Consider the following 26030-nt stretch of genomic DNA (forward strand, 5'->3'; position numbering starts at 1 on the left):
GTTCGAATAGGTGACTCTTCACTCGCAGGGGTATTGCTAAAGGTGATGGTGTTTGGGCCATGATGCACGATATCGGCGTTGGCACTCTGTTCCAGTAGCCGGGATTGCGTAACAGGTATCCGTATGTCGAAGCTAAAATTTAGAGAAGCTTCGTCGGAGGATTGGGTGAAGCGGAGAGTCCATGTTAGGAATCACCGTAGGCCAGGAATAATCAATACATGTACTTCATCATCTCATAGCTCGGCTATAAGAAGGACTGAGCTCCTAAAAGAGCTATAAGTACAAAGCACCTACCTGAACCTAGCAACCTATCTTCCATTCCCTACCATCAGGGACCCCTCCTCCTCCGAACCGAAGCAGCCACCATGACGACCCTCACCCCCTCGCCCGCCCTACACCCAAGACGAGCTGCAGGCACTCTACCCGCCCGGCCTGGACCTCCAGCTGGTGCAGATCCTGCTGCGCCACGGCGAGCGCTCCCCCGTCTCGGCCCGCTTCCAGAACGCCGGCCTGCCCGCCTTCTGGCCGTACTGCGCCGCCGTGACGCAGCTGAAGGCCGCCGTGCTCGACCGCTCCGTGAACAAGACGACCCCCCACCAGTTCTCGACGCTCGAGTGGAAGCGCCGGCTCGAGGCCTTCGGCCGCAACGATGAGCCCGTCATCGCGAGCGGCCCCGGCGGCGAGCTCGACGCCATCTGCGACATGGGCATGCTGACGGACACGGGCCGCATCACGACCTACGACCTCGGCACGCGCCTGCGCCACCTCTACGTCGAGCAGCTGCGCTTCCTGCCGCCCGCGCCCGCGACCGCCGACTCGCTGTACCTGCGCGCGACGCCCATTCCGCGCGCCCTCGAGAGCCTCAAACAAACCTTCTCGGGCCTGTACCCGCCGCACACGCGCGCGCCCGACTTCCCGGCGCCGAGCATTCTGACCCGCGCCCCCGGCGACGAGACGCTGTTCCCCAACGACAGCAACTGCCGGCGGTTCGCGGCGCTGTCGCGGGCCTTCGCGCAGCGCGCCGCGGACCGCTGGAACGACACGGCCGAGATGGCGTACCTGGATAAGCTGTACGGCGCGTGGATGCCCGAGGACAGCCCGCGCGTCGCCGTCGACGGCAAGCCGCGCCTGAGCGGCATCATGGACACGATCAACTCGACGCTGGCGCACGGGCCCGAGACGCGGCTGCCGGCCAAGTTCTACGACCGCAAGGGCCGCGACATCGTCGAGAAGATCGGCGTCGAAGAGTGGTTCGCCGGCTACAAGGAGAGCCGCGAGTACCGCGCCCTGGGCGTCGGCGGCCTCATGGGCGACGTCGTCAGCCGCATGGTCGGCTCGGCCGAGCGCAGCACCGCCGACGGCGAGTACGAGACCGCGCACGACCTGGGCGCCGCCGCCATCAGGCGGGGCACCGCCGCGACGCCCATCCGCTTCGGGCTGAGCGGCTGCCACGACACCACGCTCGCGGGCGTGCTCGCCAGTCTCGGCGCCTTCGAGGGCGACAAGTGGCCGCCGTACACCAGCCACATCGCCATCGAGATGTTCCGCAAGGCCGACCACGTCAAACCGTCGTCTGTCCCGGGCACCACCCCGACTATACCGCCTAGCGAGGCCAGTGCTACGACCAGCAACAGCAACAGCAGTAGTTGGTTCGGCAGTCTGACCTCTTGGTTCGGTGGCTCCTCCTCCGTGAAACCCGGCGCGCCGCCCCCGGGCATCGGACGCAAACCGACGACCGAACTCACAGCCGACGAGAAGCGCAAGCTCGAGGGCTACTACGTACGTCTCCGGTACAACGACGCCGTCGTCAAGGTACCCGGATGCAGCAAGCCCGGTAACCACCTCGAAGGCGACGACAGCTTCTGTACTCTTGTAAGTCCTCCATCAAGTTAATCTTTCCAACTGTACCACAACTCGAAACTCTCTTCACAACTGAGTTATGTTGACTGACCCATTTTTCTTCGGTAATACAGGAGGCCTTCAAATCCATTGTAGACAAATACGTCCCGAAGGACTGGAAGGCCGAGTGCAAAGCCAACCTGGACGCGCCTGCCTTCCCCACCAAGCCGGAACCGGCGGGATATTAAAGAGCAGCCAAAGTCACCAGTCATCGTTATCCAGGGCCACCGAAAGTGCCGTGGTCGTAAACTATACAAACCATACCTACCTACTAATCATGCACACACAAGAGTTCTGCAGGGGAGGAGCTACAAGGCCAATAACAAAGAAAAGAAGAAAAAGCCCTGATCTCGCCCCTTCCCCTAGTCCCCTCCCTTACGATGATAATAACACTTCTCGTATCATCATTGTTTCTAGATCGTTTAAGCTGTACATATTGTGTTCTCTCTTGCTTACTATCACGGCGTTATAATGGTGGGCTGGTCTGCATTGTGTTTTCTACAATGGCTGGCTGGCTGATGGAGTTGAAGAATGATTACTGAAGACTGGGAAAGCATAAGAACGGTATGATAAAAACAATAGGAAGATATAAATACAGTTGGTTGCGAATGATATGTTTTATCGAAACTTTCTTGGATCGGACATTTACAATGCAATAGGTCGACTGTGACAAAGTTACCGAAATGGCCACTTGAGTGCTTGGCACTGGCGAGAAGCGATTAGCAACATAGCACAGACAAGAATGGTAGTATAAACTGTTCTTCACAGCAGCGAGTTGGGCCGGTTTGGTTTAGATATTGATTATATTTCCCTTAACCCTGCCCATACACACCCAGTAGATATGCCTATATGCTAATATAGCTAGTAGGCACTCCAGAACCCGTGACATCAGGGGCAACCCTGATGATATGTCTGTGCTTTGTCCTTTCCTTCTCATGACTCCACATTCTCATCAGAAACTATGCACAAGGATAGCTGAGGTGGCATCTCATTTTCAGAGATCCATGGGCTACAGCATCCGTCTTCCATCACTGTACTCATACGACGTTCCCATTCAAACGTCTGACAATATCGTCTTCTTCCTCTTCGTAAAGCATGGCTGTGCAGCCAGGAAAGATTGATGCTAGGGCTCGTTACAAAGATCATACAGAAAATGAAAACGTGATCAGTGAAATCGAAAAGAGAAACCCGGCAGAATAAACCCAGCGCAACAATTACAACGTATTAGTCTTTCCTGGCCACACACCATCTCAGAAATCGTTTAATCTGGCATTATAGCCTAGTTGGCAACCTCTTCCTCAACCCATCCATTGAGGCCTCCCTGGATAGCAAGACCGAAGCCGGAGCCCATGCCGCCGTAGCTGGCCTGGTACTGGTGACCTCGGCGCTCGCCATCATTGCCAAGAGCGCCGACGGGGCTGTTGCCACCATTCTCAAAGCCAGGAGCAAAAGCCGGCAGACTGACGGCCCTGCTGTGTTGGCCGCGGGAGTTGGGGGCCAGGAGCCCACCGATGGTGGTGGCGCCGTTCGAAGCTCCGTTAGGGCCCAGTCCGTTCGAGATGCTTGCAGACTGGCCGTGACCCATATGTCCCTGCTGAGGAACCTCGAGGGACAACTCGTTAGGTGACGATGAGGCGGTACCGAAGAGAGCCTGCTGCTGAGAGACCAGCATACTCTGCTGGTGGTGCTGTTGCTGTTGGGCCTGCTGCGAGACCTGGCTGAGGTACAGGGTCAACGGGTTGTTGCCGTTCGAGAACATAGCGGGGTTTCCGTTAGCTGACTGGGGCGATTGGGGTCCTCCAGTAGGCGAGTTGCCGTTTTGGCTGCCCTGAGGAGGCGGGGACGGAACACCATTCTCACGGGGAGACTGGGACTGGTTCTGGTTCTGCTGCATCTGGCGGGGCTGGTTGCCGCAACGATCCTTACCGAAGTTCACCTTAAACTTCTTGTACTCGTCCTTGCTGCGAATGGCCTCGATAGCCTTGATGGCATTGGCAATGTTGGTGAAGTTGACGAAAGCGCAGCTCTTCTCGCGGAGGGTGTTGACCAATTCGATCTCGCCGAATTCGGAGAAGTCCTGTCGCAGGCGCTCCTCAGTCCATGTGTCGTCGAGGTTTCCAATGTACACGTTTCGAGAAGCACCACCGCTGACAGCAAGGGCAATAGCCGGGGGCAGAGCTCCAGAGTGCTTACCCCAACCAATCTTGAGGCGACGGTTGTGGATCATGAGTCCCTGGATGTTGCTCATCGCGTAGAAAGAGGCAGCAGCGGTGGGATCGATGAACGTAACGAAGCAGATGTGCTTGTCGGGGATGTATCGGATGTGGTGAAGCAGACCACCTCGTACTACATTGCAGATCTCCTCGATAGTGGTCTCGGGGTGGATGTTGCCCAGGTAGATTGTACGGTTGCCCAGGTTGTTGATGCCACCAGCAGTTGTCGCAACGGCAGCGGCCGCAACAGATTGCTGAGCAAGGGCATTGGAAATGACCTCGCGGTCCGCACCGGTGAGCATATGAGCATAACCAGGGGCAATGCCAAGATATTGGGCAGCGTTCTGCTGCTGGGTCTTGGAAACATAGGCACATCGATCCTTGCCGTAGTACACGCGACGGGGAGTCTGCCACTTGGGTTCCTGTGGCAGCTGCTGCACAGCCTTCATGGCATTGGCAATGGACAGGAAGTGAATGAAGGCAATGTTCTTCTCCCGGACAATCTTGATAGTGTCAACGGCACCGAACTTGCCCAGATCATCCCGCAGCTCCTCGTCGCTAATATCCTCAGGCAGGTTGCCGAGGTAGACATTGCGGGAAGCACCAGACTGCTGAACCGCAAGGGCTACCGAAGTTGGAACCTGCGAAGGCTTGCCCCAGCCAATCTTGACGTCCTGGCCCTTGATGCACAGCTTCTTCAAGATGGCATCAGAGTGGAAGTGGGTGGCGGCGTTCGCATCCAGGAAAGAGATGAAGGCGCAGTTCTTGTCGGGCAGAAGACGAACCGACTCGATTTGACCGCTGCGGACGTGGCCAAGGATCTCCTCGGCGGTTGTGTCCGGGGGAATGTTACCCAAGTAAACAGTCCTGCTAGTGCCGGTGACCATTCCAGTGGGGCTCATGGGAACAGGAGAGCCAGGAGACATTGGCATCTGTCCACCCATCTGGCTGTAAGCTCCGGTGGGAGACTGAGGCTGGAAGAACTGAGGAGCGCCGTAGGTCGAGGGCGACACCATGGCCTGGTAGTTCTGGGGAGAGATGTTCTGCTGAACAGGGCTACCCATGCCGTTCTGGTGGTGCTGCTGCTGACCGTTCTGTTGCTGGAACTGAGGCATGCTCTGGAACTGGGGGCTCTGGAAAGCACCAGGGCTGCCAGGCTGGAAGGGACTGCCGAGCAGCAACTGGGAGGGCAACAGAGGAGTGAAGTTCATATCGTAGCCAGTGCCAGGGGTAGCCATGTCGTTCTGGGTGGTCGGGGGAGCCAACTGTTGGTGGTGGGCCGGCTGGGTGTTGATCGAAGGAATGTTGCCACGTCGTCGGTCCGCAAATCCGGAGATGTTCGAGGTGAAAGCTCCGTGAGAGAAACCGGTTTCGCTGGTGGACGGCTTGGACGTATGGCCGAAGCGGTTAGGGCCGCCCTGGGCGGGCCCGGTGGGAATACCCGATCCTTGAAGGTCCTGCATCCCGAGTAGATGAGGTGGGACAAGGTTGTCCCGCTGGACGTGAGATAGAACCGCCGTTTTGGCTGATTAGCGAGTGCCCGAGCGATCAGGCACCGAGTTGAGGGTTGGGAAGAGAATTGAGCGGCTCGTCTGAAATGCGCTGCAGGGCTCACACAATGTAGCAAGCAAAGGTCGGAACGAGATTAATAAAGCTGGTAGGCAAAATGGCGAAGTTGAACCACTCCGAGTCTGTTCAAGCAGAGAGCAGATCCGAAGATGACGGGGTATCTCAAAGGTATCGTGTTTTAAAAGGGTGACGAAAAGCTGGCGTTCAGCAACAAGCACGGAGGGGCCTATGTGCAACAGGTCGGCGTCCGCTTCTATGGTTGGCGACGTGGTTCAGTATAGGCACGAGAAAGCCACTGCTAGAAAAGAGCTGAACAAGCGGATAATTATGTCGAACAGATAGGAGGCAACGGTAATCTTGTGTCGTGAATGCACTGCTATACCCAGAGCTGGCCAGGGTAGAATCAGAGAGAAATTGTCGTGAATGCTGACCGCAGATATGGAGGGACTCGAGGTCTCTTTGACGTGGCGGTTAAGGACAAGTCAAGTGGATCTGGTTGTCGATACGGCTCCGTCGAACAAAGATTTGGGGCGACGATAAGATCCTCCAAAGAAAGCGAACGAATGGAAGAAATTGCCTGAAACGAGCGTCGAGAGGTCGACCAGACGGCAGATTTCCTTTGTCCCGTTGTCTCGAAGCTGGACACACACCAGATGGTTTCGTCGGTTTCTTAAGATATTTGTCTTGGGGCTGGGGGCAGAGAAAATATAGCAGCAAGCTGTGGGACTCTTTTCTCGAAAGGATCCTATGAGAATAGAGTGGGCTCGGGTTGGTTTGGCGGTCTAGCTAGCCGGCTATTGCAAAGCAGCGGTATGGTTGTGGGCAAAGGTATAAGAATATTAAGAGAAACTATACGCGAATGAACGAGTGTAGGTAAATAGAAAGCTGTAGAGAGAAGATCCAAAGCTGGATACGAGGCTGACGAAGGTCGTCGTCGGGGTGAAAAGGACTGGAGGACCAAGGCAGGAGGGAGAGGGAGAGGAAGAGGGAGAGGGAAGAGAGTGGGAGTAGAAAAGAGAAATGAAGGAAAAAAGAGTAGGATCGCCAAAAGATAATGTACCTACTACATACAGTCTAGGATTAGAGCTGGATCAAAACGGGGGGTCTTTTTTCAATTGCAAGATGGGAGAGAGACGGGCTTGGGGGTCTCGGTGTCGAACGTCCGAACGAACCACGATTTTCTCGCTTCAATGGTAAGGAGGCAGTGAACACTGTGAGAGCAAGGGGGCACACGCAGGGCAGGAAGGGGACGGGTCCTTGTCACCCAATTACCCAAATGGGCCTGAATTGGCTGCTAGTTTAATGAGAGCAGTCAGGGATCATTGGTCCCTCTCTTTAGCAGCACGCTCTAGCGCTGATAAAACAGGGGATTCGGGGGGGGCATGTAGGGGAGGTAGGGGGTGAGAGTTTGGAGGCATGTATCTTGTCCCACTCCGTCCGCTGCCAGGGTACCTGCATCGCCAACTTGCATCGATATTCATTTTCGGTTGGTACCTACATACATACATGCCATCCATCACGCGACGGCGGCCGGGCCTGGCTTTGGGGGGAGGGTATATGCAGGTGCATCTATGTAGGTAACGGTAGCCATGCTGCATGTAGTAATATGTGTACTGTGTATAGGTGGAAAAGGAAAACGCACGCGACTTGCGGCTTACTTATTTCCTGGGTCTATTTCGACAGCGCTTGCTAGTTGTCTGTCAACCTGCAAGTTCAAGACACATATGTAGGTACGTATGTAGTTGAGATCGATTGGGGACGATGGGGATATGTACAGATGTCGCAGAGGTGCGTGTGGCAGAAAAAAACGTCCAATGTATTGATTACTAGTTCGAGCAACTGGGTTTGATTTGATCGATACACGAAGGAGCCGACATAAGAACTAAAAAACGTCAATTGGACTGTCAACTCAATTCAATTGATGAACACTGCCAGTCAGTCAGTACAAGACAGACATCAATGATCAATTGCATTGTAGGTTCGGCAGGGTAAGCAAGCGGTAAGTTCATCAACAACAAGTAGTAGCTCTTGAGTGATACACCAGAAAGGTAAGTGCCGTTAAGCCGTTTTTTCTCCATAAGCACGAAGAGACGGCTCCTGGAATTCCTGGTCCAGACCCAGTAATCGGGACTGTTGGCGCACCAAAGCCTGAAGGGGGGGCTTGGGGGCCCGTTGCATCGGCGTAGGGTAGGGGTTATTGGTCTAGTGGGATGTTTTCCCGCTCACTCGACTTTTGGATCAATCAGAAAACCACCATGCACTTCGGGAAACCATGCCAAGCCTCAGGTCGGTCGAGCTTTCAATAGCTTTGCCTAATTGTGACGATAGAGAGAGAGCAAGACCGACCGAACCTGGCAACCAACAATGGCTCTCCTAAGGATGGACTGGAGTGATATACGTGTTGAGACTCTACTACATGATCGTATAAATTGACATGTCCCGTCAGCCACTCTTTAGGACCCTCCCCATATACGCTTACTGACGCCTATATAGGCGCCTCGCATATATATGGCCAATTACCTGGTCGTTGATCGTTTTTGACACGGATGTAAGGGGAAGAAAGAATGGGGTAAGGTAGGACAGATTGTCACCCAACAAGATTGGTCCGATTCCTTCAGTCTTGGTGGTTCAGCCGCCACCGATGTCTGTCCCAAGCGGAAGGACAGACTTGACAGCGGCTGCTTTTCCCTCAAGTGCCCGTCTGACAACCTAGACCAAAATCTACGGAGAGCTGGCAACGACGCCAACTCAATTCAAACTCCAGCCCGCGCGCCCTGTCTGCAGGTTGGGCCAGGCGTAACGCAATCTACGTCCCGGCTCTCAAAAGAAACATCGGAAGAAGCCAATACTAGCATTGACATGTGTACATGTAGTTACTGCCACACGCAATACATTTAGGTGGTCTATTAGGTGTTTTTCCCAGCGGCACATTTTCAACAAGAAGAAGTTCGATTCGAAGCAGGTACCACGCGCCTCGTCCTACACGCTCATCTCCATAGCGCAAGGGTCTTCGCTGTAGTAAGTGCATATGGCGGTAGCTATGTGCCACGGTAGTACGGTGCGGTGTTAGTTTGTGCGACTTGCTGATTGTGTGGGTTGGTGGTGGTGATTCGTGAATCTTTTGCCCATTTGCCCAGCCAGCAAGCAACATGGCGGAAGCGCTGGCGTCAAATTACTGCACGATCTACGTACTGTATATGCGGCTTACCTGCAGGTACAACAACCGCAACTTCGTCTTCTAATTTGGACTTTGGCAACAGCGTTTTCCGGCCCCGGCGACGAGTCATGTTTTCCAAGCAAGCCTCGTTATATGACGGTGGCTTTTTCTTTCCCAACATGCCGCCAGATCCCACCCTGCATATGGATTTCGCGTATATACGTAGCCCCAAAGGAAGATGTCACCAATAAAAAGTGCCGGCGTGCTCTACGATATTGTATTGCCATACATACAGTATCTACCCCTGAAACTGCATACGGGGGAAAGTGCATATGTGGGTGTAAGTGCATATTTTTTCCAGCCCGACTCACTGTTTAGTGGGAAAGTGCATAAAGTGCATACTGCATACGATTTTTGAAAAGATGCAGTCTCAGGGGCGTGAGCAGGTGGTTCCGGTACCGCTAGCAAGGGGTTGAGGCCCATATTTCGACAACTTTGTACCTATTTCCCTACCAAATCTGTCGTTTGGGGGTCTGGTCGACCCAGGTGGTAGAAAAGTGGGTCCGGTCGGTCGGATCGGGGCCTTATTGGTGATGTTTTTGGTGGCAGACAGGCGACCCACATATGAGCCCCAAAGTGCATAAGGAAAGCGAGCCTGAGTCGTATGCACTTTCAGGGGTACGTACCGTACATACAAAAAGGGGGGTTTCTGGGATGTTGGATGGCTTTCGTGGGGTCGGTCGGTCCCTATTTCGTTCCTGCATATCGGAATCTGCATCTTGCAAGCCCAAGTACGAGTTGACGCAGCCACACGGCCCAGATTGAGTGCTCTCGTAATATAACGTATGCAGCCATGAATTGACACTCCGTTAATTGCTTTGATGCCGATGGAGAAACAGGCAAGCAGGCAGTGCTGGATCTCTCTTTCCCATCTCATCGTGGCTCGGCGTTCCATTCGATAGCATAGCATCGGTGTCCTTGCATTTATTTTCCAACGTTGCAGATCGCCACGCGCGGGCAGCGGGCTCCAAAAAAGAAGACCCTTATTCAGTGACACAGAAGGTTCTCTGAGTTATCCATTATCTGCCTTTTGCATCTGCCATCAATCAGGTGTCAGGGGCTTAGGGGGGAAGCTCCGAGCGAGAGTCCTCTACCGCGCCCCCAAGGTCGTGTCTGGCAATCGGGCACACGGGGCACGCGCCGTGGATGGTTGATCAATGCAGTGGGTTCTCTTCTCTCAGGTATATTCTCGCATGTTAGAGGCGAGAAGTTGAAACCCCCTCGTACCCGAGGGAGCCAACAACACACAAGGCATTGTTACCGGACGTTTCAGTTGCTTATCACCTTCAGTGTTATCTTTTTTGCCTCCCTCCCTCACTAAAAGCTTCTAGACTCAATCATCAGTTCTATTTCTATCCGTCTCTCGGATCGTCAGCTACAGCCTGTCACAAACCCGACGGCTTTCTAGCTTAGTCACAGTAGTTTTGGAGGCTAAAGGGAGATAGTCTTGGAACACAACCTTTCTTTTCCCCAGAACGGTCCGCGATACTCTGTAGCGTAACCCCCGAAAAAGATCGTCTTTTGGAGAGTGTCCATGTCATTATTTCTTTTATCGACTGGAGGGGTCCAAAAGGAGGGCCTACGCACATGGACAAAAGAGCTCTCAGACCACATCATCCTCTTTTTTTCTCCCTATCATCGTATATGCGTAACCCACTGTGACCGTGCCCCTCCAGACTCCAGTTAATAGTTGCCGTGGAGAGAGACACGGACATTTTATCCAGAAATCCAACCTCCTTCCTTCGGGACAATACGATTGTGGTAAGGCCAGCCAACTAACTATCTTGCTATGTCACAGGAAGGATTCATGACCTCCTAGCCTACCTCCAACTACTCACCCCTCAGTCCCTCTCTCACCGTCTATGCAGGTTACAACCCCTATTTCAGTCTGCAATCCCCAACCAATGGAACGGACGGTTCGGGTTACGCACGCACCATATCCACATAAAAGACCCCTGCGCCAACATAGGCAAAAAAAGAGCGAGACCTTTCTCTTGGTCTGGACTACGGTAAGGTACCCGTCCATTCTTGCGCTGCTGCTGCTAGTTAGCCCGTGCATGAAAATGCATACCACCCTCCATCATCATCATCATCGCGCGCATCTCATCAGGGGGGGGGCACGCAAAGCAAGCGAAGTAATCGCGCGTGGCTGGCGGCTGTATGTATCGTAAGGCATGTCGGGCTTTTTTGTAAGGACATGCCATGCATCTCAGATGTCCGGCATTTGGCACAGTCCAGAAGCACGTCGCAGGCATCTATCTTCTCTTGGTCAACAGAGAGCTCTATCGAGAGAGGTGAAGCCGAGAGCCAGAGGATGATCCATCCTCCCCCTCCTATCCATCCCTGCCACCCATCCATTGCCGCGTCCATCATCCATGGATATTCCCACGTGCCATGTCGTATCATCGTCTCATCTGATAGAGTACACTGAAAGTGGCAGTGGGAAAGAATACGGCAAAACCTTCTCGACTGCTTCCCCCATCATTGTTCCCGTCGGTTTCCCTTCTGGGCCGCCACTTTATGCCCCTCCGCGTATTCAATACCCAGTTTCGTCATGGTGTGTCGATCGTGTCCCGCCCTTTGACAGTTCGTCTCAGGGCTATATTTCCACATTTATACTGTATCGTCCGGCAGCACCGGAGTGACAAAAAATAATAGCTTTGTTATACCAAATGAAAAAAAAGGAAGAAAAATTAGTACACAAGGAGATACCTGGTTTTTATTTGTGAGAACCACATTTCGTTGCGTATGCCTAGCTGTGACATGAGTAATGGCACATGCGGTGCAACACCCAGCTTGGCTTGCCACGTCGATAGAGAACAGGTGCCTTCGCGATAACCATGGTATAGCCTATCCATCTCCAAGCTCAACTCTGGTGACTACATTGGATTCCTAAGAGAAGATGTAAAATTGGGACACACGCCGTAAACTCACCATCCGAATATATCTAAAGATCTGATTGATGAAGACAGTATTTCCACATCATAGACCGTATTTGGTGGTTAAGGGGGGATATAGGGAAAGCATTTAGTGACGTTCATCATCGCCGCCGCCATCACTAGTGCACCATAACACCACCCCCAGATTTTGCGGCCAAACCCGCCACCGCATCCGCGGACAGGCCGTACTTATACATGGCAATCACAGGGACACTTTCATTGTATTCTATCATATGTCATCATGACTTGAGCTTTGCGTCTCCCCTTTACGTAAGATCGCTGGTATCGCAATGCGACATTTTCTGTCGACTCTATCTATATGCCTTCTCGTGGGGTCTCCAAACGCCAAAAGACTCAGTCTTCTATCTTTCCTCCCAGGCTCGAGCCGGGCCACATGATCCGTCAATTTTGTTTGCCTTCCACGGCGACGCCTACTCCAGCTCAATAGTGCCGGGGGGCTTGGAGGTTCTAGAAAAATGGTGTCAGCTCGGAGATGGAGACCAACATTGCAGACAAGGGCTTTTACTTACAGATCATAGGTCACACGGGCCACGCCTTCTACCTCGTTGCAAATCCTGCGCGAGACATTCTAGAGTAAACAGAGTGGTTAGTACAGTAAATTAATGCTATTAGAGCTGGATTGGGTGATAAGGAACCCCAAATGGGGAGAGCCCCAAGTATAACTCACCTCGAGGAAGTCGAGGTCAAACTTGAAGATCTCCGCGCTCATGAAATCCTTCGTGCGAACAGCGCGGAGAATCACAATGTAACCCCAGACTCGCTGATCGCCGAAAACTCCCACGGATCGATTGGTATCAAGGCCAGCAAAGGCTTGAGAGATCTGGTCATACAATCCAGCCTCCTTGATCATAGAGATGAAGATGTGGTCGGCCTTGCGGGCGATCTCGACTCGCTCCTGGGTGACGTCGCCGAGGATGCGAATAGCAATACCTGGGCCGGGGAAGGGATGGCGGCCCACGAGCGACTCGTGGATGCCCAGCTGCCGACCAATCGCCCTCACTTCATCCTTGAAGAGAAGCCTTAAAGGCTCAATGAGGCGCAGCCCTTGTCCGTCCATCTATTGACTCTCAGCGTTAGCATTACTCTTTTTAAAATAACAAAATGTCTCGGGAGGGAGAAGAGGCAACTCTTCGAATAAACGGTAAATTCCTCACCCCCTGATACACTGGGATAACGAGAAACAACGACTGGACTTGTTACGTGCCACTGGATGCCAAGACTAGACAAATGTGCTGAAATAGGCTTGTAGTCCTAGCAAACAAGCGTGGCGGTCGTTGTTGTATAGTGAGCTTAGATGTGTAATATAGAAGGAAAGGAAGTGGCTTATCCCCTACTAGCCACTTGGTGGGGTAAGTGTGTGCTAGTGGTGGTGCCTAATAGGTATAGGAAGGAATAGACCCCGACAGTCGCTTACTTATCGAGTCTCGGCGTAGGTTGCTCTTCTAGGAAATAAATTATGTCTCAAGAGGGAACACAGGCAACTCTAGAAAAATTCGTACATTCGTTCTTCTGAGACACTGGAATAGGGAGCAATAAAGGCTGGTAAAAGGAGGAATAAACACTGAAATAAGGAGGGATAAACACTGTAATAAAAAGGAATAGACCCCGAAAGTCGCTTACTGATCGGCTCTCGGGGGCCTCTTCTAGGAAATGAATTGTATGTATCAGGAGGGAGTGTAGGCAACTGTAGAGCAGTCCGTGGCCAAAGTGAAGAAGAAAATTCAGAAAAATTCAGGGGAAACAAAGAAAAACGGGGGGAGGTATTAAACACTGGAACAAGAAGGAATCACAGCATTCACCATTTTTTTGGGAAGGCCTCCGACATTATGGTGGGTCTTAATCTATATAAAAGGTTAGAGAATAGTCACACCATGAATTATAGGAAGGGGGGAAGGGGGCAAGATTACGGTTGCAGAGGGGCCTCTGAAGCTCAGAGACTCAATAACGTCAGGGTACAGCGTTCCCTGCAAGAACCACTCGACCTTCCCGGAGTTGGGGGTGTTCTCTGCCTCTTTCTCGATCCGGATAGCCTCCTTCTCGAACAGGTCGATGAAAGTCGACCCGATAATCTTGCGCTTCTTCTCGGGGTCCAAGACACCAGCGAGGCGGCTCAGGAACAGCTCACCGGCCTCGACGACGGTGAGGTCGATGCCCAGGTGTTCGCCGAGCGTCTTCTTGACCTCGTCGCACTCGTTCAGACGCATGCATCCGTTGTCGATGACAATGGCCTTGAAGCGGTTGCCGATGGCTTCCTTCATCAGGACCGCACCGACGGTGCTATCCACACCACCGCTGCAAGCTCCGATGACGAGGGCTCGATCACCGACGAGTTCTCGGATGCGGGCGATCTCGAGCTGGACGAAGTCACCCATTTTCCAGCTGGGTTGGGCTCCGCAGATTTCCACGCTGAAGTTGCGGAGGATGTCAACTCCGCAGGGTGTCTAGATCCACATGTTAGTGAGGTAGGGATAGTTTCATGCTTGGGGTTGACGAACGTGTTCGAGCTCAGGGTGGAATTGGACGCCTAGTCACCTTGCGTTAGCAACATTCCGTTTTTGAACATAAAGGTATCTCTGGGAAGACAAACCAAAGATGGGCTTCTCCTTGTGGGCGATGCCGGCGTACTCCGAGTTCTTAGTGGCAGCAATGACCACAAAGTCCTTTCAGAGTCAGTGAGTTTTCCTGATATAAAAAGATTCCATTACACCCACCGTAGGCAAGCTAACTAGCTTGTCGAAATGGGACATGAACGCAGAAACTTGTTCCCCCAAGCCAGCGAAGAGCCGGTCGACATGGCTGTTAACCTTGGTGACATTGACGTCGGCGTGGCCATACTCTACGAGAAAAGGGTCAGAGATGATTCGGAATGGCGTTCCACAGGTGACAAACCTCGTTTCTCTCCACGGGCAACATTCTTGGAGTCGATCCGCCATGCGATCTCCTGGCAACCATAGCTGGGTCACCAGTGTTAGTTTCATACCATTTGTTGAGGCGGGAGCAAGTCCTACCATATACCCCTATTCCTCCGTATTAGTCTAGGCTCCGAATTGTTGAGGAATGGCTAGAAACTACTCACAGGATGGGTACATTCAGCTCAAAGACAGCAGGGTCGACATCTACACATATGAGTACAGGTCACAGGAAGTTTGGGAGATGGGGAATTTACGGGGCGAGCCCTCATCGTAGACGGAAGCAGGGCCTTGTAGCTCAGTCAGACCTCGGCGCAAAGTTCATACATCAAAAGATTCCATACCTCCGGAGAAGACAATTCCCTTGGGCTTCCATGACAGCTCAGCGATCTTGGTAGTACACGGAAGCAGCTCGGCGAAGACACCAAGAGCCCGAAGCCGACGCAGGATGAGATGGCTTGTTTGAGACTTCAACAACGGGAGTCAGCATTTGCCATTTGAAGCGGTCTCCTCTCAGGAGCCAGGCAGCACAATGAAGCTCCATTATCGCTTCTTGTGCCTTCTGAGATAGGCCGAAGAGGTGGGGAAGGGAATCCCGAAATTACATACGCCAAAGTCGAGCACAAGTATGGTCTAGAAAGCCGAGTGTCAGCCAATGAATGTATTCTTCACGCATTTATAAATCGATTGCGCCTGCACGTCCCATCTGGGGTGGTCAATGGCAAGTCGCGGGGACAAGTGAGTCTCCCAGACTCGCGATTACAGCCATCTGCAGGGTCCTGATAGTACGTACGTCAAAGTTGTTGTGAGGCGATTCGGCCTCAGTGTTGGGGGCCATTGCGATGGTGGGCTCGGCAGGGTACCGAAGGTTCAGCGGTGTTTGCAAAGTTGGTCGTCTTCTATAAGAGAAAGAGAAAAAATTGCACCCAACGAAGATTGTTGCGGACGGGTTGGCTGTAGTGAAGCAAAAAATGATACCCGTGGTGTAGTAAAACTCTGGTATCCATCTGACTCACTACACTGTTTGTAGTGGTAGGCTCAGGCTTAGCTTAGGTTTGGTTATTTTTAACAACCCCACCCGAGTATTTAAGCGCCGTTAAAAGTCGTTTAGTCTGCCAGGCTAGCCTTTTTAAAGCGGCTTCTATTCTTCTACAGGACATACCAGCATTATTCTAGAGAAACCCGAGCGATTGACTTCATCCGAGGCGACAGAATAGCGTGGGTTGTCACTGCGATATCGAACCGGCAAGTAGAAAATAGTTCCTGCGAAAAGTATCGTGGCACCGCACTCAACCGTACAATGTGCAAATTGGTCATCTGTTTCGTGGATTACGCTCAATACATGCGAGGTTCAAAAACTACATGGTCCCTGTAAACCCCTTTTTTGTATTTGGTTATAGTGCACTGTCCCGAAGAATGGCACATCTTCCTACGTGCACCATGATCTAACTGTGACAGCTTCCATCTGTCGCACCCGATGTCCCCATCGTCCCAAGCGACATATGATGCAATATCATCAGAATATTCCCCCCAAGATCCTAAGCCGTCTAAGGCTTGCAGCGACCCATGAACCGAGGGTAGAGGCAAGTGGTTCGGACCGTGTGCTGGTTGGCAATCCAGGCCAGGAATCGCTCAAGACCCAGACCGTAACCACCGTGAGGTGAGGTACCGTACCTGGGAAAGGTTAGATGAATGGGACATATCAGTCTTGAAAGGGGCTGTCATCACTTACTTGCGCTGGTCGGTGTACCAGTAGTAGTCCTTGGCATCAATGCCCTGCTTCTTGTACGCCTCCATCAGCTCCTCGTAGCCCTCCATTCTCATACTTCCACCCACGATCTCGCCCACACCCGGCATGAGAACATCGACACTCTCGGTGACCCGCAGATCAGAGGGGTCCTTCTTCATGTAGAAAGCCTTGATCTCGACAGGGAAGTGTGTCAGGAAGATGGGACGGTTGATGGCGTCGGTCATCTTCCGCTCGGCGGCTTCGGCGATGTCGTCACCGAATACGTGGGGGTTGCCGTCCTCGTTCAGAATAGGCGGGTCTTGCTTGTTGAGCCAGTCAATAGCATCCGTGTACTTCATGCGCATAAAGGGGCGTGTGGGCTTCTGGAAGTTGGGGTTGAGCTCCTTGAGGTAGCCAGCAATCTGCGGGTTCTCGAACACAATGTCGATAACGCGGCAGATGATCTCTTCGAGATGCTCGAGCAGGTCGGGGAACTGGATGAAGTCCAATTCAGCCTCGACATGAGTGTACTCGGAAAGATGGCGACGGGTCAGACTCTTCTCGGCACGGAAGGACTTCTCGATACAGTATACATCTCCCAGGCTAGGAATGACCGTCTCCAGATACAGCTGAGACGATTGAGTGAGGTAAGCCTCCTCATCGTAGTAGGGGAAACCGAAAAGGGTGGCGCCACCCTCCACCTGGGTCTGGACCAGGGCAGGCGGGGAAACCTTGGTAATCTCCATATCGTCGTACACCTTTTGGAAAGCGCGCTCGACAGCGGCACGGATCTTCATCAGCGACGAGGCGTTGTCACCGCGGAGAACTAGATGCCTCTGATCCAACATCTGGCCATCCCATTGGTTCTGCTGGGCCGACACTCTGTTGGTGATAGCATCCTCATCCGAGGGCGATGCACCGAGGACCTCGTAGTAGTCCACATGCAACTCGCGGTTGTCGGGGGCCGACTGACCCTCAAGAACCTTGCGCATCTCACCATACAGCGCCAGCGACGTTCCCTGCGCGAAGGTCAAGGCATCGTAGGTCTTGGTCAGGTCGCCCGCAACCAAGACGCACTGAAGATGGCCGTATCCGTCGACCAGGGTGATGAAGGTAGCCTGCTTCTGGGCACGCAGACGGTGAATGCGGCCCATGACCTTGACGCGCGTGCCCTTCTTGTCGCCCTCGCCAAGCTCAATGTCCTTGCGGTTGAGCTTGATCTTCAGGGCCTTGGGCAGCGAGGCATCCTCCTTCAGGACAATCTTCTTGGCGTCCTCGAGGTTCTGCATGCGCTGCTTCTTCTGCTTCTCCTCCTCGACAGCGGCCTGCGCCTGCTTCTGCATCTTCTTCTTGTGGGCATCAAGGGCGCCCTGGGCCTTCTTGACAGCGCTCTTGGCCGGGTCCTTCCATAGTAATCGCACGGAGGAGTCCTCTTCGGGGCCGACGGGGCCTGTTACCGAGGCACGAATCTGGTATTGAGGGGTGGGCTTCTCGTAGTTCTGGATGTAGGCGAAGGGAAGCGACTTGTAGGGCTTGAATTCCGAGCCATCGGCGGTCTCGTCGTCAGCGCCAGCATCGGTATCAACGTAGCACTTCTCCTCGTTCTTGATGCGCTCGGCGAGCTCCTGAACAGCCGCCATGGTGTGTGGTATGCGGTCGATCGCTACGACAGGCTCGCGTGTTACGCACGTAGGTAGTGGCAAGAAATTGACTGTTCAAACTCGAGATTGGGGTGTTGTTGACACACTCGCTATTTACCATATGTCGATAAACTGTGGCGGGGTTTGGTGGGATGAATTCGATTAGGATGGTGGGGTTCAATTACTGCCATTCTCATTCCAACCTGGGCCTCTTTGATAGCGACTTGATTGGCCAGCATGAGTCATCGCCAGCTTATTTATTACTCCCAAGAAAGAGCCGGCAACGGACAGCTTTGACAGCTCGGGCCCTCACTATCGTCAATCAATAGATAAAGTGTGTCTCATCCAACGGCCAAAAGCGTCACATCTTGCCAGGCCTGAAGCGGTGTAGAGTTTCAAGGAGTATTACCCTATCAGCTGCGCCATTCGTCAATGCCTTATCACCACCCGAAATGGTTGGCTGTACGATAGTACCGGCGAGAGTCATGTCCTCGGAGCGAAAGACCTATGTATGACGAAGAATCTCAGCAACGGAAATAAAAACAAACAAACTCATCTGGCACACATTCAGCTAGGGGTAGGATAAGGCCCTGCACGCCCTTCCAGTAAAGCTATGACCTTGATCTTTAGTTATCGTACGTCCTCGAATAACCCTGGATGTCCATATGGATGCATGTAGTGAATATCATCTTCACCAGCTAGTCAAGGTGAAGCAATACACCCAAGAACATACAACTCTCAAAGTCTGCGGCCTCACCGCATCAGCATTGCCATGCATGTAGTATTATGAGCACGTCGTCAGAGTCTGTACCAGCAGTTAAGCACACAGTGTCACAGTGAGCATCATCTCCCAGTCAGTTAACTCATGTATGTAGACGCTGTATTTATAAAGCCCCTGAGAGCTACTCGCTATGGTCGATACTTCAAGCCAAATAACTCAACATGCAGCCTATTCAACGATAGATACACCCCTTAACGTCGACCTATTCATATTGGCGCTGGAGATAACGCTGCTGCTGCCATCTCTCCCCCAGCTCTTGCGGCGCTTCAAAAGTATGGAACTCGTGATTCGGAGACCGGCGACGGATACACACATATGATCTGTTGTTGCTGTTGCTGTTGCCCCCCTATTGCTTCGGTTGTACTGTTCCCGAACTGTGATTGTTGGTTCCTTGCCAGTCGTTCTTGCGCCTGCGGCTGCGCCCAGCCCTGCTGGTACGGAACGCCCGTGTATTGCGGTGATGACGAAGCTCCCTGAGGCTCTGCAACAGTTTCTATCCCACGACCAAGCGCGGCAGAAAAGGTCCTGGTCCATTCGGCCAAGCCCCCATGTTGGGGCGATTCGGACAGCTCGACGAGCACATCATTACAGATCTCCCCGATCCCGCAAGTACAGGCGTCCAGGGGGCAGAGATCTAGATTGTCCGCCGGGGGTGCTCGCGATTGGCAGCAGCAGTGCAGACTCAGCGCTTCTGCCGCGAAGCACAGTCTCTCAGTGGCCTCAACCGCGAGCTCGTCGGCACAGAAGTAGTTCGCCGCGGTGAGCATGTCCAAGGCCGTCTCCAGGCTCTGGTTGAGCGCTGGGATGCAGGAATCCCGGCAGTCTTGCAGTTCTCCTTTCGGCCCGCTTACCATGAGACAGCGGCTCGGTCCCAATCGACGAAGGCAGCCCGGTACCCAGCGTCTGAGTAACTCCTGGCCCGTCCTGAAGTATGGTTTGTTGTCTGCCCAGATGGACACGCCCGGCATTCTCGAAAGCCGGTCACAGGGCCCCATGAGCTCGGACGCCGAGGGAGGGCACATCAAATTGCACTCTAGCCTCAAGCCGTCCTCGTACTCGCCAGTGTACAAGTAGCCGAAGAACTTTTCCAGGATGCCGACATCCATGGTGTCAAGGTTTATCTCATTGTGCAACAAATCCTACCATATGGGATCACTGCTTAGCTTTAAAGGCTTCGCATGTGTTCAACAAATGGGTTCTGATTCTCACTTACATTATGAGGGCAGCGGCAGCAAATCTGGAACCATTTGGATCGGGAGCAGACAATGATGCTGTGAAGAGGGAAGGAACGGCCTTGGGATATAACGGTGAAGTCGGACCACTTGTAGCTGAGGAATAGGTCCTTGAAACCGATATAGGTGGTCGGTAGAGGATGAAAATGGGTTTGGATGACCTCGGAGGGATAGTCCAAGGGCACGTGGTCACACATGCCATGAAACATAAGATCCGGAATAGGGTCCGGCATATGGCCCGGCATTCCATACGACATGCTACCATCGTCTGACTATGTAGTTCGCGATTGGGACGGAAGGGAATCGCTGATATATACAAGAGAGTCTCCTAAGATGCAATTATGTAGAATGCTGAGAGTAGTGAAGTTCTCTGGGAGAGGGAGTATGATGATATCGAAGCGAAAGTGAGTGGTAGAGTTGAGAAATGGATGAGCCGTAGCTCCATAGGTCGCTTCAGGTCCAAATCTCTCGATTTTGCACCGAGGCTGACTGTTCCTTCCCGCCTGGGTTTTACCATTATTTGATCCGCTTGAACGTGTACAGAGCGAAAGCGCGAAGACGCTCGAGCGGAATCGGCAGAAGGAGCAGAAGCTGCAGACAACCAAAGTATCTGAGTGTCTCCCTGAAATAGAAGCCTGTGCAGCATCGACTCGATGTTGATTCCACATAGACAGTACTTACTTAAGCGGTTATTCCACAGTGATCAAGACTAAATGCGGTGTGTGTATCTTCCCCCAAGATGTGAAGAGACTTGTAAATCCTTTGTCTTGCTGATGGGTGTCTGAGATTGGTCAAGTCGTGAGCAAGAACAGACACAACCTCTAAGTTTGCCGTCTTCACCTGAACAGCTGTTTCAAGGGCATTAAAACCCAACCTAAACTTCGCATACCCATCTGGATCTATCTCTCCCCCCACTCACAGCTCATCCCGACCCAATCCCTCCTCCCCTTTCGTCTCCTTCGCCTCCCCCTCCCCCTGTACCTGCGCCAACCCTTTCTTAACCATGGAGCTCAGCACCTCGAACACGACCTGCGCCGCCGCGAGCGCCGTCTCCTCGCCCGCGCCCTGGTACGCCGGCGAGACCTCGACGACGTCGGCCCCGACGAGGTTCAGGCCCTCGATCCCGCGCAGCACGCGGATGAGCTCGCGCGTAGTCCAGCCGCCGGGCTCGGGCGTGCCCGTCCCGGGCGCGAACGCCGGGTCCAGCACGTCGATGTCGAGCGAGAGGTAGACCGGGTCCTCGATGCCGAGGGTGTCCATAATACGATCAATAACGCCGCGCGTGCCGAGGTCGTCCATGTCGTCGCTCACGATGCGGTGCCAGTTCTGGGCGTCGTCATCCACATAGTCGTCGAGGCCCGAGAGCCGCGTGCGCAGCCCCGCGTGCACGTTGGGCTTGGCGCTCGAGTTGGACACGAGCCCCTCCTGCCCGGCCAGCCAGAACATAGACCCGTGGTTGAAGTGGGCCTGCGTGCTCGGCCACGCCGAGGGGTACTTGTCCGGATGCCAAGTGTCGAGGTGGGCGTCGAAGTGCAGCACGCGCAGGCCCGGGCCGTAGTAGTCGCGGAGGGCGCGCAGCGCGGGCAGCGCCAGCGAGTGGTCGCCGCCCAGCGTGACCAGCTTCGGGCGGCGGAGGTGCCGGGCCGAGACGGGCGCCCGGTTGCCCAGCTCGGCGAAGGCCTCGGTCATCTGCGTGAGCGCCAGCGCGTTGTCGAACGGGCTGATGGGGATGTCGCCGCAGTCCAGGATGGTGGCCCAGTTGGCGTACGGGTTGATGTTGGCCCGCTGGTTGTATCCCCGGAACGACGTCTGGCGCGACGAGGCTTGCCGGATGGCTCGGGGACCAAAGCGAGCTCCTATTTTGTTGTTGTTGTTGTGTTAGTTCACGCAAATTGTCAAGACACTACTGCAGTGGGGAGGAGGTGCGTACCTGGCCGGTAGCTTACGGCAGTATCGAAAGGAGCTCCGATAATGGCGATATCGTAGTGCTCACTTGGAGTAGTAAGGCATTTCGCGTGCTTCAAGTGAGCAAATGATCCGATGCCCGTATAACCAAACTATGACCTGGTCAATATAGCAATTTTAAACGGCATGATGCTGCCACCGCCGAAGGCGTAGGATGAATTAATCGTGAGATTCAACGCCCAAATCTTATAAGACAGACGGCCGGGAATCTCACTCATCGTTCACAGATGGCGGCGGCGGCGTGAAGAACACCGTTGGACGATGAACACTTACCTCCGTCCCCCATTTACGCTCCAACTCATCGAGTTCCGCTGGCGTCCATTCGCGATCGCCGTGCTTATGACCGCCGCATGCGAGGACGGACGCGGACTGACAGCAGGCAAGTGCCAGACTGACTATCGACGTATACCGCATGATGACAAGGGTAGCTCACTTGTACGCTGTGCAACCAGACTGACTGAAAGGGGAAGGTCCAGAAGACACGCCAAAGAGAAACACAAATGGGAAAGCAAGCAGTAGATAAGTAGATAGATATAGCTATTTGTTGGGGCCCCTGTAGGTGGTAGGTCAGATGACTGAAGTGCCGCTCTGGCTACTTAAACTAGTGTCATGTACATGGGGTAGATACCTAGATAGATAGACGGTGGAGGGCGACTGGCTGTCTGCTGTGGGTGCGTTTTACTCCGCGCGCATTGAGGAGAGCAGCGAAGAGAGGAGGCAGGGAAGAGGAGTTGACATTATGGAATACATACCTAGACAGCATAGAGATAAGCTGGCTGGCCCTCGGCTTGGGTTGCCATTGGCTGGATGCTGTTTCAATGTGGGTTCTCCGCTCCGTTCCGGAGCTATGCCCATGAGGTGTGGATATCGCCCTCTTTATTCCTCCCTCTTGCAACGAATTCGAATTTCGGCGCGTGGCCGACAGAGGGGAGAGAGGTCGTTACCTAATAAGCGGCTGCCGGTGAGTGCGGCGTTTCCATTCACATATTTATCCACTAGCAAAGATGATGATAGGTAATATTTCAGGTGACGTCGCATCACGTGCTGCCTGAAGAAGACGTGTCTGAGCCTCTGAGGTTCCCACGTCATGTCCATCAATGGCATGGTCGCTGTCGTCGAATAATTGTACGGCGAGTCCCGATTTTCTTGCAATAAATCCGCCAGTTTCCCCATGCATTTTTGGGGTCGTCGGGTGTCAATGGTTCATGCCGGCTGCACTAGCGCTTGGATCAGACCCAACCGGCATCGGATTGTCCTCGAGGGGATGTTACAGAAGCCTGTCAAATTAAAGCTTCGAAAGGGTGTGGGATCATCTTGAAACCCGGTCAAGCTGATGTGTGTGTATTGTTTGTTAGCAGGACAGCAAGTAGCGAGAGTGACCGTAAACTCGTAATGCTAAGATTATAAGGGTCGAAAGCCCGACTGTACAGTAGTGTACCTATGTAAGGTATACTACACAATGATGTATGTATACAGGGTATGTATTCGCTGAAATGTAACATTAAAAGAATGTCAACCCACCTAATAAACAACTGCCCGTCCTTAGCTTTCATAGACTTGCGCCGTGAGACGTCATATTCGTTTCGTTTGTAAAGGGATCGCGTGAGTGAGCTCCGGCAGGATTTTAAAAAGCACTCAATTTCAAATGCACTCCAAATCGCCAAACTGTCCTATCGAAATTGCGCTTTGCATCTGGAATCTCCTGCTGCTCTCTACTCCCTAGGTACATAGTAGTGTTGTGTCCCTCGAAAATGGAAGGCCTGGTGAACCTGCCTTCACTTTGCCTGATGATGGAAAGGAGGAAGACTAGACCAGAGCATAGCATCTACTCGGCCAAAAAGAGTGCCCTCAGATCACCACTCTTTCTTGCGAATTCTCCATCCCTGAGGGGGCCGACTCTTTTTTTGTCCTTCTCTGGGCGAGGAACCCATCGCTGTCCCTACCTGTAGAGGCCACCCGAAAAGGTATGCAACGGCTGCGCCCCAAGAAGCACCTATCTTCCTTCGTAATGGTATTTCTCTGTTTTCTCCGGCAGGTTTACTCCTGAAAACCCTTCACAGAAAACCGCAGGTCTCCTTCCAAGTCTAGATCGCTGTGATGGTGAAAAATCAAAAGTGGCTTGGAAGACGCCAAGGTAAACAAGCCAGCGAACTCAGTCTCGGCACCGTTTTTATTATCTCCTCGGTGCGAGAACAAATCGCATGCTCAAGAAACCATGCCATCCCTTACAGGATCAAGCACTTGTGTGATTTCTTCTTGGGTGCGGGTGGCTCTAAAGCTGCAACAATGGCCTGCGTCATGTTAGTACAGACAAAGACCAGCTGGGCCGTCGGCGGAGTCTTCTTACCTCATCAAATACGTCCTTAAGCTTGTATTGAGTCAATGCCGAGCATTCGACGTACTTGACCGCACCCAACTCCTTCGCCATGCGTTCACCGTCCTCTTTCCGGACCGGTTGCATTTTTTGTTTCGACAGCTTCTCCCGCACGCTCGGGTCATCTCGCAAATCGGTTTGGGTACCGACGATGAGGCAGGGTACGCCGGGGCAGTGGTGGTGGACCTCGGGAAACCACTTCTCGCGGACGTTTTCGAACGAGGCTGGTGATGTGACGCTGAAGCAGACGAGGAAGACGTCGGTCTGGGGATACGATAAGGGTCGCAGACGGTCATAATCTTCCTGACCAGCGGTATCGAACAGTCCTAGAGTGTACGGCTCGTCTCCGATCCTGGAAGCGCATGGCGTATTAGTCTCTCGTCCCTATGATGCAGCCGTGCATTCGCGAGGGGCGAGGCCGTCCTGTCTGCTCGGGACCGGACAGAGCGAGCCAGAATTGAACGGCGTGAGACTCACATAACAGTGACCGCATAGTTATCAAAGACTGTTGGGACATATTCCGAGGGGAACTTGTTTGTCGTGTAGCTGATGAGAAGGCATGTTTTGCCGACCGCACCGTCACCGACAACCACACACCTAGATATAAGAAACCGGGTTAGCGGGAGTGTAATTTGGGCAATGCAGCTTGGCTAAAGACATGGCGACAATGACGCCGGGTGCCGCGGCAACGCGCCATGCGGTTTCTGTGTATGTCGTCGAGCGGCAAATGACCGTCGCATGGTGCGAAGGGCAGATGCGCATAGTCGCAAAATGCGGTGTCGTCTTGGATCCCGAGGATTGGCATGATGCCCGCCCCTAAGGGGTAGGGATTCGAGGCGGACGGAGCAGAAAGAAGGGGGCCAAGCCGTCGAGGTCGTGTAACTCACTTGATCGTAGCAACCACCATATTGTCCAGCCGATGTGCTCCTGTAAAGGAGCAGAAAAGGTATGCAGGAAGACCCTACTGGAGAAAAAAAAAGTATGGATGATCGAACTCCTTATCGCGAGGGTTAATGGGGTGTCTCTGGGGAAGCGATAGTGGGAGCCGAGGAGCTTTTGGCTTGAAGAACGGGATGCAGTTATTCCTGTGATGGCTGCTTTGAGGCTGACGTTCTGGGCGCAGTTAAATGGGTCCTTGCCTTGCCAATGGCTGCTGCGTTGTGCTTTTGCTTTGGTTGGTGCTGGTTTGGTGCTGGCGCTGGTTTGGTGCTGGTGGTGCTCGTTCTGGGTGGTGCTGGGTTGGCCCAAGTCGCTTTGCGGAGCAGAGAAACAATTCCTTCAAGAGGGGGGGTCCTTCTCGCGTCCGTTGTCTCAGACCGTATGTAGAATGGCTGGGGGTGCGTAGTTGTTTTGTCACGGAGACGAGGTCGAGGGCGGTAATACCCAAGAAATAATAAAGCCAGAAATGATTGTAAGTGAAGAAGAAGAGGATGGTAGTATTGACAGCAGCAGCAGAAAAAAAGTCCCTCGCTCGACGAAGCAGTACTGTGTCCAAGTCGGGAAAGCAGAGATGCACGAGAGGGAAGGGGGGAAGAAAAGTGA

At 53.3% G+C, this 26030-nt stretch overlaps 7 protein-coding genes across 7 annotated transcripts; 1 reads left to right on the forward strand and 6 right to left on the reverse strand.

The window, feature by feature from the left end:
* Positions 1-405: 405 nt before the first annotated feature.
* On the forward strand, positions 406-2087 carry PG994_010218 (histidine acid phosphatase; the record flags this gene model as incomplete). The annotated part of the gene is made up of 2 exons (XM_066861627.1): positions 406-1872; positions 1974-2087. Coding segments are annotated over 2 exons (1581 nt in total), but the record flags the coding sequence as incomplete, so codon positions are not given.
* A 1091-nt stretch (positions 2088-3178) lies between these two features.
* PG994_010219 (uncharacterized protein) lies at positions 3179-5575 on the reverse strand (the record flags this gene model as incomplete). Its single annotated transcript, XM_066861628.1, has 1 exon — positions 3179-5575. The coding sequence occupies one exon, from the start codon at positions 5573-5575 to the stop codon at positions 3179-3181; it is 2397 nt and encodes a 798-aa protein (XP_066710738.1).
* A 6693-nt stretch (positions 5576-12268) lies between these two features.
* PG994_010220 (glutamine amidotransferase class-I domain-containing protein) lies at positions 12269-15605 on the reverse strand (the record flags this gene model as incomplete). The annotated part of the gene is made up of 13 exons (XM_066861629.1): positions 12269-12305; positions 12368-12426; positions 12526-12915; positions 13766-14299; positions 14354-14382; positions 14446-14518; positions 14570-14694; positions 14748-14812; positions 14935-14974; positions 15025-15057; positions 15112-15235; positions 15377-15400; positions 15561-15605. 13 exons carry the CDS (start codon positions 15603-15605, stop codon positions 12269-12271), a joined length of 1578 nt encoding a protein of 525 aa, XP_066710739.1.
* A 709-nt stretch (positions 15606-16314) lies between these two features.
* On the reverse strand, positions 16315-18136 carry PG994_010221 (asparaginyl-tRNA synthetase; the record flags this gene model as incomplete). Its single annotated transcript, XM_066861630.1, has 2 exons — positions 16315-16441; positions 16500-18136. 2 exons carry the CDS (start codon positions 18134-18136, stop codon positions 16315-16317), a joined length of 1764 nt encoding a protein of 587 aa, XP_066710740.1.
* Positions 18137-19183: 1047 nt separating this feature from the next.
* PG994_010222 (uncharacterized protein) lies at positions 19184-20023 on the reverse strand (the record flags this gene model as incomplete). The annotated part of the gene is made up of 1 exon (XM_066861631.1): positions 19184-20023. One exon carries the CDS (start codon positions 20021-20023, stop codon positions 19184-19186), a length of 840 nt encoding a protein of 279 aa, XP_066710741.1.
* A 1041-nt stretch (positions 20024-21064) lies between these two features.
* On the reverse strand, positions 21065-22528 carry PG994_010223 (Arginase/deacetylase; the record flags this gene model as incomplete). The annotated part of the gene is made up of 3 exons (XM_066861632.1): positions 21065-22005; positions 22080-22206; positions 22388-22528. The coding sequence occupies 3 exons, from the start codon at positions 22526-22528 to the stop codon at positions 21065-21067; spliced, it is 1209 nt and encodes a 402-aa protein (XP_066710742.1).
* A 1811-nt stretch (positions 22529-24339) lies between these two features.
* On the reverse strand, positions 24340-25395 carry PG994_010224 (Cell division control protein 42-like protein; the record flags this gene model as incomplete). The annotated part of the gene is made up of 4 exons (XM_066861633.1): positions 24340-24405; positions 24462-24840; positions 24966-25085; positions 25376-25395. 4 exons carry the CDS (start codon positions 25393-25395, stop codon positions 24340-24342), a joined length of 585 nt encoding a protein of 194 aa, XP_066710743.1.
* Between the last annotated feature and the right edge of the window lie 635 nt (positions 25396-26030).

Source organism: Apiospora phragmitis, assembly GCF_038363925.1.
Source record: "Apiospora phragmitis strain CBS 135458 chromosome Unknown utg000010l:1.0-9815664.0:1.0-9183399.0, whole genome shotgun sequence".
Taxonomy (NCBI): domain Eukaryota; kingdom Fungi; phylum Ascomycota; class Sordariomycetes; order Amphisphaeriales; family Apiosporaceae; genus Apiospora; species Apiospora phragmitis.